We start from the raw sequence: 13,051 nt of genomic DNA on the forward strand, positions 1-13,051 counted from the left end.
TTTTTTTTTAATTACATTCTCAAGAGTGGAACATTGAAAATTAATTCCAAGAGATGCCTGCCAAGGCAGAAGCACTATATTATCTAGCTCTTAAATGAGCCCTTGTAACATACAGAAACAAACACAGTCTGCACAGGTGGACTTTCTATCCAATGTTAGAGGTGGAAATATGATATACCAATACCTAGATAATGTCATAGCAAGAGCTGGAAAGAGGAATGTCTTTTCCAGTCATTTTCAGGTGCCAATCTCAGCCAAAAGAAGTGATCTCTGATGGATTCTTCCGAGATGGTTACGGCTGACTCTGAGTTGTGCTCCAGGTGGGATTGTGAGCTGTCCAAACCCGTTGAGGTTAACTGGTTTCAAAAGATGGTACAGGTGGCAGGCCAAGTGAACAGGCTGCCACAGACAACAAGGGCTTCAAGCTGGATCTTGCAGTTTTCCACCAAGTCACAGATTTGAAAGCAAGTAACATCTACATCCAATTTGCAGATCAAATTTCTGTCTGATCAATGTGCTCTTCTTCCAACTAGCAGCGAATGAATAGGCATCATAAGGCTGTAAGCTGACCTTAGACCAGATGTAAGAATGCTATGGCTGACAGATGTAAGAATGCTATGGCTGTTTCTGACACTAAAGTTTGATACTCAAGTATCAAGTAGAAGAATATGAACTGCACAGCGCTGCTTCTTTAAAACCTCTTGTGCCTTCTGTAGGGCACCTGAACAATTAACCAAGAGCTAAAAGTCTCTGCATGGCAGAGCATGCCAGTACTTCTGAGGATTTAGGCCAACTCATTTAAAAAGCACTTTGCATGCATTGTTAAGAAAATCAGGAAATCCCATTTCTTCCATGGTGGTTACAGAGAATTCACAGAAGATAAATACCATTCTGCTTAAATAGATGAATAATTCCTGGCAAATAGAGTCTCTAACATTATATTTTTAGATTGCTTTCTAGTTTCAAAGCACAGTTATTAGTATTTTTCTTTTGACAGTACATTTTCTGCTATGCAGTTATGCTGAAAGCTGCTTTTTTCCAGCACACTATTCTTTACACTGTTCACTGCAATAGAAGTCAAAGCTCCTCTTGCACACTCTGATTGTGCAGTCTCCAACCCAGGGCTCATGGAGTGTTTGCCTGTAAGATTCTCTGACAGTGCTTTGAGTTTCATAGAAAGAAAAACCTAAAACTAAAATCAGTAGGGAGTACAGCATTTAGTGTGATATTGCCACTAGTAAATTACTTAATATTTTCATGCCCGTGAGTCCGTGAAGTTTGAAATCTACAGATCAAATAAGCTGAGCTCTCAGGGATTCCTTTTTTTAATTAGAATTAACTAGGAAAATTAATTTGAATACATAATTTTCTAATTAACATGTAATCTAGTTAATAAAAAATTAAACTTATTGGTCAGCTTATATGCTATTCTAGTATGCTTCTCATAATTACCTGGGGAAAAAAACATTATCTAACCACAAAACATGAAACTAAAAAGAAAGTTAAAAGCAGAAGAGAGTAAAAAGTACCAAAAAATTGACTATGGAAAGTTGTACTGTGTTTACACACTGAAAAATTTTGATTAATGAAGCACAGGTACTGAAAGCAAGAGCTTCATTTTTCTGCTCAGAAATTCTAGATCTAATTTAGAATTTATTTTTTTTTGTGATACTAACAAAATTACTACCCTCAGAAATATGAGTTGCTTACAAAACAAATAGACAATAAAAAAATAAATGAAAAGTGGTTCTTTCGAGCTTAAAAAAGACAATGCAAAATCTTCAGGAACATCTCTAGCTTTAGTCAGGTTAGAATTTAGGTATTAATACAATAGTACAGTAGTAGAGCTTGCAGGTGGTCAGTGATGCAATAAATAACTTCTGAAGAACAATCATGAACCTAAGATCACAACACATTTATTCACTAACACTGCTGTGTCTGGGGAAAGTACATAAGTGCAGGATGGTACCATTTGCTCAGCATTTCAGATGGTTAAATTTTAAGGTACATAGATACTTTTCCCTTCAGTTATGCAGCTGGATGTCCTGGAATCCTGGGCCATCACAGATTTATGTTGTGCCTAAATTATTTGAGAGATCAGGAAATGCTTTCCAAAAGCCTGTAGACAAGCATTCAATCCAAAACAATTGTTTATCTTTGGATTGCAATTAACAGTGTGCTGAAGGAGACCATGATCTCAAAACATCCTCAATTTTGTCAGGACAGTAGCTGCAAACTGGAGATGAACAACTGCTGTAGCTCAAGAGACACCACTCACAGGGTCTCATGAAGCCTTAACTGGCTTTGGTTAGAAAGGATCTGAACTGAACTGTTTGAGACAGAAGAGCCCTACAAGTTATCAAAAATCAGCCTTGTACTAAGAGTATAAAATTTTGTAGTATATTACCAGTTACTATTGTAAAGCAGATTATGAATACAGTGAAGGTTTAAAATTTTTCATTCAAATATTTTCCCTGTGAAGAAGTCTAGTGAGTAGCTGTACTGAGTTTGGCTAGGTTTGAAGTACATTTCCTCAGAACAGCTTATAGGGGAGATATGTTTTAGTTTTGTGATGGAAACAGAGACAATAACATGGTGATATTTCAGTTATTGCTGAGTAGTGACTACACAGAGTCAATGCCTTTTCTGCTTCTCACACAGTTCTGCCTGCACATTGGCTGGGCGTGCACAAGAAGGACCAGAGGGGACTCAGCCCAGACACCTGACCCCAACCAACCAAAGAGACTTTCCTTACCATACGTTCTCATGCTGAGCAATAAACCTGGGGGAAGAAGAAGGAAGCAGATGTTTGGAGTGATGACATTTGTCTTCCTAAGTCAGCAGTACATGTGATGAAGCCCTGCTTTCATGAGGGATGGCTGTACACTTGCCTGTTCATGGGAAGCAGTGAATGAATTCCTGTTCTTGCTCTGATGTTTACCTATTAAGCTGTCTTTATCTGCAGCAAGTTTTTGCATTTTTACCCAGATTCCTGCCCTCATCCTGCTAGGGTTAAGCTAGCAAGCAGTGTGAGTCAGAGATGCCATATGGGGTTAAACCATGACACTTGAAACTAATTATATTTTTAAAACCAGCCCAATTACCAATAAATTGGGCAGAATTAATCATAAAATGAGTATACCTAATTAAAAAAAAATTCAAAATCTGGGCTAGTATCATCAATGTCTTTTGTCCAAAATGTTCAGTCTGTTTCAAGCCTCCAGCAAAAGTTATAACCTCCAAGCCACACTCAACTCTGACTTTAGCTCATGCACAGTCAAAAACAAGCATAAGCAGCTCCATAGGAATGTAACCAAATTTTACCCTAATACAGCAACCCCTTCTCTCAAATAAAACATGCTGCAACACATGTTGCAAGTCGAAGATGTACCACTGGGCTGCCCCCTTGGACCACAAACAGGAGAACAGGAGTGCTGAGTGGGAGAATGAGTGAACTGTAGCCCAGCACCTTGTCTCAAACAATACTGCATCAGAAAACCTTTTTGCAAAGAGCATAAAGGCATATCTAGTATATCTATCAAATAATTTCATAGACTCTAAGTATTTTTAAGAATAATGCTCAAGCACTTCCCACGCTTGATGTAGTTGCTATGTATTCATATAATCTTCAACGGGTTTCTTTTCTGCAGGCTTGTTCACTGATTCCAGGTAAATTTTTAGTGCCCATTAAAACTTACATTAACCAATATGAGAGGTCCACTAAAAGCTTAAAGTTCAATTACCATGCTCTCACCCACAAATCATGAGTTCTTACCATTCTCAATTTTCAGCCAATCTAAAAAACTCAAAACATCAAAAAATTAATCTGGTCAGTCTATATTCTCCAAACTACCAAACCTAAAGAACAGATGCTGGCAGTGGATAAAACCTCAATCACAAGCCATGGCAGAAACCTTATTCTAGGCCTATGGGAACTGAAGAATGAACTAGCAATTCCGCTATTTTTTCTGCTCTTATTCTCCTATCCTTTAATCTTAATAACAAACATTAGGTAATCCTAGGCACTGGCACAGCAACCTGCTACTGATTGCAATCAACCAAGCATACAGCTAAAATATAATTTCTTCCAGCCAGTACAGGCTTCTGCCTGTCTCTGCTAGTCCTTGAGGATACATCAGCAGTACATATTAGTTAGTGACCTCTTTAAAAAGTACTCCAGCATTGCTCTGACCTTCCCCTATGTACACTGGTGACCTCTATCTGTGCCACAATTACCTCTAAATGACTTGCTTCTCTTGGCTCTGACCATTACCTCTTCATTTTTATCCCTAATAGCCCAAATCCTAATTGTGATAGCTGCTGATGGCTTAATTCAGAAGATTGGGCTTGATGGCATAGAGCTTCATCAAATTAATTTAAAAGCATTTTAATTCATTATCCATTCTTACTAGCCAGAATCTCTTCCAGTGCCACCAAAGACATCAATTCTTATCCACCATAGCTATTGAAACCTGGGAAAGATCAGATTCTCAGTAGCCTCTAATGGTGCAATTCAGAAATAGCCTAGCTCCTGAGGGAATTGCTTTCTAATTAGAAGGCAGTAATGAAGAGAGACCCAATGGAGTATCCTGCAGAGACCCAGGGGAAGTCTGGCTAGCAAGTCCAGAGGAATTTTCCTGCCTTCTCCATTTGTTTCTGAGGTCCCACTCTAACAATGCAATATATCCACCCATAATCCTGATTGATTTTCCACAGTGCAGATGCACTGTCCTGACTGTTCTAAACACTTGTGGGTGGGGGGAAAAAGAAGGCTGATTTCACTAGAAATTGAGAAAAGTGCTTTTAAGGTGATCAAAATATATTGCACAGATGTTTGTACACATTATTCTCAGAGAATTTCTGCATTAATTTTATCCAAAACAGATGAAATTTTATAACACTAATTCTGTTTGGTAAGCACTAACAGATTTCAGGATTTTTTTACATATTGTTAAAAGAAAAATTAGTATTTTTCTTTTTTCTATTACTTATTCCTATTTAGTATTTTGATTATTAGAGACATATAAAAAACAAGTCATGTTTACTATCAGGGGGACAGTATTAATCAAAAGACCAAGTATTTTTAACATTTTTGTCCTTGCAACTGCAAGCTTTGTTCTAAAATAAACCAGAAAATCTATCTTGCAATTACAACAGAATACTAAACTTACAAGGCAACTCTCAGGCAGGCTGCAAATATCCATTTCTCTTTCAAACACAGGAATAGTTACATTACTTATGTTTTCATAGATTTAGACAAAATTTTTACAGTAATTGTCTCTGCCTCATAAACATCCTGAACAAGCTGGGTAATAGAATGAACAGAATGAATGAATATCAAAGGGAATCAGAGAATATTCTGAGTTGGATTCCACTAGGATCATCAAAGTCCAACTCCTGGCCCTGCACAGGACATCCCAAGAGTCACTCCTTGTGCCCAAGAATGGTGTCCAAATACTTCTTGAACTCTCAGGCTTGGTGCTGTGACCACTTCCCTGGCCAAAATAACAACAGAGTTACTAAGCAAAGGCTGCAATGGGGAGAAGGAACTAGATACTAGCAGCTTGCAACAGAAAAGTTGGCAAAATGGGAATCAAGGTGTGAAATATAAAGTAGAAACATGAAAATATAAGAAAGGCTGTAGTAAAGGCTGTGTAACTACATATGAAATAAGCACAAAGGAGCATTTGAGATTGACTTCAGGAGAGAAGTAAGTGATACAACTGAAACCTTCATGTATGGCAGGAGAAAAAAGAGGCAAAGGCCAGAAGCACATACATGAGATACTTTTTTCATTTGAATCCCAACAGCACCATGAATTCAGGCTTACATTAGGATGAGAAAGCTGCTAACACCATAGAAACAGAACTCGCAAGTCAAAACAGTGACAGTGAATGTCAACGTTCTCTATTTATTGTATTTTCAGGAAGAAATAGGCATTTACACAGAAATATACAAGTTCATACAAAACACCCAGCAAATAGCAAATAATTTAAAAATTACTCAAGGGATGCTACTTACACAGAAATATTTAAGAAATTAATGGGAAGAATTCTTTTCTTTGTCATACTTGCTTTCCTCGGATTCTTTATAACATAAAGCAAACTTTCCAGACACTGGGAATTGTCTTTCCTTTCTGTAAGGGAAACTGATGTGCTATAACCATCATTAATCATTTCGCCTCTAAAACTGCAGCTAGTTTGGTTCCTCTCCCTGATGAAAGTAGCGCGCACCCATTCCCAAAATTATTGTCCCTGGTTGATAAGTTTGAGGTTCTTTTAACCTAAAATCATTTCAGTGAGCTCTTAACTTGTGATGGCTCCCGAGCAGAGGCTGAAGGCCTCGTTCCCCTAGCTGTGCACAAGGTCCGAGGTCTGCGTGCCCACCAGGGATGCTCCAGGACACGCACGGCTCTGGCGGGGCAGGACGGCCCCCCAAGGACCGCAGAGGGAGGGAGCACAACTTCCACACGAGCCGGGCTCCCGGTTTGAACAAACAAACCAAACCCCTCCTCGGCTTTAGGAACCACTTTTACTGAAGCACCCACGCCAGCAAGTGAACTTTCTCAGCACAAGTTGTTTGCCCGCACGGCGCTTACGGGCACGCACCCGTGTCCGGCCGGTGACAGGGCGACAGGGCCGCCTGGCACAGGTGCCCACCTGGCTCAGGTGCCCGCCGGCCTCGACGGCCGCCCGGGCCGGGCCGAGGCAGCGGAGCCTCGGGGAAGTTCCCGGCCGGCCGCAGCAGCCCAGGCCGGGCACGGCGGTGTCTCCATCCCGTCTTCCCGCGCCCACTCTCCCTCTCTCCCGGGGCTCTCACCTTCTGGAGGAGGTGCCGGCGCCGCTGGAGATCTTCTTCTTGCCCGCCTTGGAGGCCATGGCCGCGGGTCGGAGCCGCCGCGTCCGCCGCGTTGCCGGGCGACCCCGCGGGAGGGGCCGCGGGCGGCTCAGGGCGAGGGGCCGGGCCCAGCCCGACCAGGACACGGCCCCGCCGCCGCTGCGCGCCCGAGGAGCCCAGGGAACGGCGCGGAATGGCTCTGCGGGAAAAGGCTTGGCTTGGAGGGTAACAGATACCGCTTTCTGCGGCAGCCTCAGGAATCCGTCCCAAGAACGGAGTTTGTCTGCTGCCCCGTGATAATCAGCTGTGAGAAACTGCCGAAGACGGAGAGGCCCTGCAGAGAGACCTGGACAAGTGAGGGGACTGGGCAATCACCACTTGTATGAAGTCTGGGCAAGACCAGTGCTGGATTCTGCACCTGGGACAGAGCAACCCTGGGTGTATGGACAAACTGGGAAACAGGCTGGACAGCAGCACTGCAGGAAGGGACCTGGGGGCATTGGTCCATGGCAACCTGACTGTGAGTCAGCTCTGCCCTGGCAGCCTGGAGAAATTTTAGAGCTAGATTATGTAAGTCTTTCTTTTTAATTTCAGATTGAGGCAATTAATTAACTCCTGCTATGAAGCTCATGATTACCGAAGTGAATGCTATTCCACCAAGGTCAGATAAAATTAGCATTAATCTGCTGGTTTTGAATTCGGCAGATAGTTTACTACAACTTCATTTATAAGAAGACTTTTTCAGATACATTCCAGAGACTGCACTATTGTTAATAAGCTCCTATTTCTAACACCATATTTGCTGTTTCCCAATCTGTAGTGAATGATAAAAAATTCTTGATAAAATAGAATATACTTTGCTTATTCTAATTCAAGATTTTTCAAATATAAAAATCAATGAAAATCTGTTTGTCAAATTGCAGAGGGCACAAGTAGGTTAAAAATAGGAGGAAAAATAGGCAGATGTTGCTACATCTAGAGGCTTATTTTAGACAAATTTCAGATCTTGATTTATATCAAAATGACAGGTAGCCAGATAGACACTCATAAATTTCAAAGTGCAGAATTCTTCCACAGCTTGGCATTTCCTTTGGCATTATGTCCAACAGCATCCATTTTAAGCAAGGTACTTTGGGACACTTCTCACTTGAGAGACAAGTAAACATTTCAATTTTATTTCTTCTCAAACTGAACAGCTGGTCTTCTTTTCATGCAATTATGCTATCAAATATTGATTAGGGCAATAAATAAAATAAAAAAAGGAGAGAAAGAGGTGAGTTCAAACATCTGGATACACCTCTTCAGTACCAGCGCAGGGCTGTTCACCTCCACACCTTGCTGGATGCTGATGCAAACTTGTAGATGGGGGGCAGGATTCAGTTTGTGTCCTAGAATGCAGATAAAAACACCATGGAAATTACAGAATTTCTATTCCTCTGAATCCCCTTTCCTATACTTACTGGACAGAGAAAATACTATGGAAGAGTATCTATGAAATATACATAAAAACGCAAGAGGCAATTATGAAAGTTCTCATAGTAGGAAAACTACTTTATTGAAAGAAGGAAAATGTTTCCTTCTTGAGGAAGAAAAACTTCCTTCTCCTTTTCCTTCTTGAGAATTTCCATCTTGAGGTGACCAATGAAATTTGCAGCATCCCAGCAAATAAAACTTTCATATTAAACTTCTGTGAAAGACAACATAAAAGTAACTGAAGTTTGAGTGCCTGGGATGGTGGAGGAGGAAGAGCACAAATCAGAAAAGCATAATCAAGTACAGAGGCTTTAATTCTTTGCTCTGTTAAATGATAATTACTACACAGGAAGTTCAGAATGGACCTGATCTTTACCATAAAACCCTACAGTAAGTTTGTTTGCTGAGTGATGGCATTAAAAGAATGTATCTGTGTGCTTTGTGAAGGAAAAACAAGACCTCAAGTGTAACATCCATCAAGTTACATCTCTTTATTTATGCAAGAAGTTCATTTAGAATTCCATAACCTAACAGCAATGACAAGGACAGCTTGTTTGGAAAGAGAAATTAATCTGAATTTCAAACAAGCTAGTTTTCTAACTGGCAAAGAATCTCTAAGGTCACATAGGCTGTTTCACTGCCCTAATGTCTCAAGCCATGAAGTATATCTGACAGACACTCCCTGAAGGGAAGAAATTGTTAGGATTGAGGCAGCTGGCAGAAAATGTGGAATAAATGCACAAGACAACAAAACAAGTGTTAGGAACTCATTGAGATGTCACTAAACAAATACTAAGGCAGCACGTACTGATTAGCAATGGATGGATGATCTTCTGGTCATCATTCTTCTAAGGTACCATTCAAAACACCAGCTTCTTTGTTCTTCCCTGAAAGCATCACAGCAACAACTACAGCACACGCAGATCACTTACAGAAAAGCAGCCTTTCAATCTTAACTATGTTGTATTTTTTTATCACAACACATAGTAGCTGGAGAGAGTAGAAAGAGAGTAACTATGAACAGCAACACTACCAAAAGCCCTCAGGGGTTTTGTGGAGCTCAGACTTAAGTCTCCTCTGATTTTACAGAAGGCACAAGGACTTCAGAACAAGACAGTAAAAGTTTTTGCCTTAAGGAGTGTGGGACTGGGGCAAAGCACAATGTGTAGAATAAGTGATGAGTAGGCTAAAGACACTCATTCTTCTCAGAGATGCCAAGTGACAGGATTAGAATCAATGTGAGAATTTAAATATGAGAAATTCCTCTTTAAAATAAAATTTTATTTTATTTTTAATTACTGTCAAGCTGGTCTAACACCAGAACAGGTTTTCCAGCAAGACTGTGGAGCTTTTTTATCAAATTGGGCATGACCATGAGCAACCTGCTCAAGGTCTGAGCCAAGGTGTAGGACTACACCATCTTTCACGGTCACTTCTAACCTTACCCATTCTGTGATTCTGGGAAGTCTTATGTGAAAAAATGGGTTAAGGTCAAAAGCACCTAGAGGCTTCTGTAAAAGAGATGCTTCATTTTCAAGCATGAGGTTGCAACAGTCACAAGATGAAAGGATTTTTGTGATATGTTTTTGAGACTTTTTTCCCATGTATTTTTATCAAATGACAGGAAAATCTAGGTTCTGAAATTAATGCTTTTAACAGATTAAAAAAAAACATTGCCCTTTAACTTCCAATACTTTTATCTGTTTGCTAAGTGAAAGAGTGGGTGGAAGAGATGTAAGGAAGTTACAGGTCAGTGGGAAATAATGAACAGAGGAGGACAGCAGTGCAGGCAGTAAAGGATCAGGAAAAGAGTGAAGGGTGATCAAGAAAAGAGCAATTGTGAGTGGAGAACGGTAAGCCTGAGAAAATGAAAACACTGCACTATGTGATAAAGCCTGGGAGAAGCAGGCTGTGCACTGTGTCAGGAACAGTCAGTCACAGGTGACATAGGCCAGGAAACAGAATTTGAGCAAAAGCATCCTCAAACAGATGGACTGAAACTATGCACAGGCAGCCCTAGTCTGTTAACTCTTTAAGTGAGGCTAGGGAGTAAAGGGGATTATGAGAGCTTTCCTGGGTAAACTGATGGAATAAGACAAGATAGGGGGAAAAATCAGCCAGTTGCATAATAGAAAATAGTGTTTGCCTAAGCACAGGACTTCACTGCCATTTCAAAAATATCTTATGGTAAAACACATCTCATCTGATTTTGTCAGGGACATGATTTTTCCAATATTCCAGCCTCTCTTGAATTTGACAAACTGCCAGAAAGGTGGGGTCCATCAGAGTCCTATGTCACTATTTCCAATTACCCTTTTTTTTTTCTTTATTTGCTAGAGCACATTCTATCACATTCTCATGCTATAATCTCATTGTGGAGAAAACACAGACCCAAAATATTCTGTGTCAGCTGTTCATGTCCAATTTAAATACAGCAATACCATCAAATCCCATGGGAATTCTCAGGGTACTTATTTATGTAAAAGTGTAAACTGAGGCCCACCACAACTTTGATCATCTCTCCACTCTAATATAGGGATAAAACATTATCTCTATGTATCATCCCTGTGTATGCCCCAAGAGCAGGCAGCAGAAGAAAATCAAAGTAGCTCACAGAATCACAAATTTACATTTCATGATACAGGAATATCATTCTATGTCAAAAGAGAAGGCTTTCTGCGTTTGATACAGTGTAAAAACCCTATCTGAAATCTGAAGTTAAACAAGACATCTGTGATTCTCTAACTATTGGAACTGTTAAAAAATTCAGATATGGACAGAAGAAGTAGTATTACTTCTTTAAAAAATTCTAGATATTTGACTAAAAAGATACAATGAAATTGTGACATTAGCCTGAAGGACAGAAGGGTATTTTTTTAAATTGAAAATACAGAGTCTTAATGTAGTGTAAACTACAGAACTGCAGAACCTATTAAATCTCTTAGTACACTGCTTTACTTTAGTATTTTTGTTTTAACTTTTTTTTTATAATTAAGAATATAACCTTTTTGCAGGGGATTTAAAAAGTTAAGTCTTCTTGTTCTAAGTAAAGGCATACAGCAGATCACAGCAAATCCTTTTGAACAGTGATTAACTTTAGTGTGTTTTAATTGTGGCGGCAGTTGTATATGCAGGCTAAAAGCAAAAAGCTGTACTATCTGAAAAATGCAAAATGTAAGATTGCTGCATAAATTTAATAGAAATGTGATTAATATTCTTCATAAAAAGCTAGAAACAAGACCACAAGCTGATATAAGATGTCTTCTAACTTGTTTTAACCAAATAAAAATGCATTTTCTTCTCTAAATAATAAAAAAAATCTACAACAGTTTACATTCTCTGACTTCTGCAACTCATAAAAATTACATAAATTATTGTCACACTTATGCCATCATACATATGCCATGTGCCACAGCCCTAGCCATTTGAGTTGTACATTTTCTGATATAATTGTGCTTAAAACAATAACCCAATGAAATGAAAGAGCAGCCTGGTGGACAATCTGACAGAAAGTTCTTGCTCCTTAAGATATTAAATAAAAGAAAGCAGTGATTTTGGGGATCTTGTGGCAAAGTACCATTGAAAACAACAATTCTTTAAGTTTCAAGCAAAGTAGTTTCCCTGTGTGGTGGGTTGACCCTGACTGGACAGCAGGTGCCAGCCAAAGCCACTGTATCACTCCCCTCTCAGCTGGATGGAAGATAAGAAATACAACAAAAGTCTCAGGGGTTGAGGTAAGAGGTGGTGATCATTCACAATTGCTCTCATGGTAAACAGATTTGACTGAAGTAAATTAGTTTAGTTTACCACAAATCAAATTAGATAAGGATAATGTGAAATAAAACTAAATCTTAAAAACACCTTTTCCATCCCCTCCCTTTTTCTTGAGCTTAACTTCACTCACAGTTTTCTCTACCTCCTCCACCCAGTGGTGCAGGGGGATGGGAAATGGGGTCTGCAGGCAGTTCATCACATATTGTCTCTGCTGCTCCTTCCTTCTCATGGAAGGACTCCTCACATTTCTCCTGCTTCAGCATGGGGCCCTTCCCATAGGAGACAATCCTCCAGAAACTTCTTCAATGTGAGTTCTTCCCCTGGCCTCCATGAACTGCTACCATGTAGGTTCCTTCCATGGGGTGCAGTCCTTCAGAACTGACTTCAGCTCCAGCATGGACTCCCCCCAGGGTCCCAAGACCTGTCAGAAAACCTGCTCCAGCATGGGCTTTCCACAGGGTCACAGACTACTTTGGGCATCCACCTGTTCCATGGTGACATCAAGTACTGGGTCTCTAGGAATGACTTCAACTATTGCCCACAGATTAATTATTGCAGAGGAACAAAGATTTGTTCAATCTAAGGAGTTAGTACAACCCAACAAACCTGACACAGTTTAAACAAAACTCTGGAGCTTGGAATAGCTCATGTTTTTCTAGTACTGAAGTTAAGATAAATCAGAAAATCCTATACTGAAAAGGTCACTGTTTGTGTCTGTTTTCCACATATTTTTCCAAATCAAAGGTTTTGGGTTAATGAGAATAGGGTTTCATGACTTGTTTAACTAACCTATACACTTTTGCATGAACTGCAGTCCCATTTCCCTCTACCAGGGAGACATTACCATTTCCTTCCTCAGGCCAGTCTTTTGTCAGTTTTCTTGTTCTGCCTGGATCAGCTTTCCCAATTCACCTGCTCAGTTTTAAATATCACAATACTCTCTCTTCACAGAGGGATAGTGAAAATG

General features: G+C 40.0%; 1 protein-coding gene across 1 annotated transcript in view; it reads right to left on the reverse strand.

Moving 5' to 3' along the window:
- ADGB (androglobin) overlaps positions 1-6,878 on the reverse strand; it is a 97,507-nt gene extending 90,629 nt beyond the window's left edge. The window contains exon 1 of the mRNA XM_058801473.1: positions 6,820-6,878. Coding sequence (XP_058657456.1) covers positions 6,820-6,878 — 59 coding nt within the window. The remainder of the gene's footprint in view (positions 1-6,819) is intronic.
- Positions 6,879-13,051: the final 6,173 nt, after the last annotated feature.

The sequence above is a fragment of the Ammospiza caudacuta genome, chromosome 3 (genome assembly GCF_027887145.1).
Source record: "Ammospiza caudacuta isolate bAmmCau1 chromosome 3, bAmmCau1.pri, whole genome shotgun sequence".
Taxonomy (NCBI): Eukaryota; Metazoa; Chordata; class Aves; order Passeriformes; family Passerellidae; genus Ammospiza; species Ammospiza caudacuta.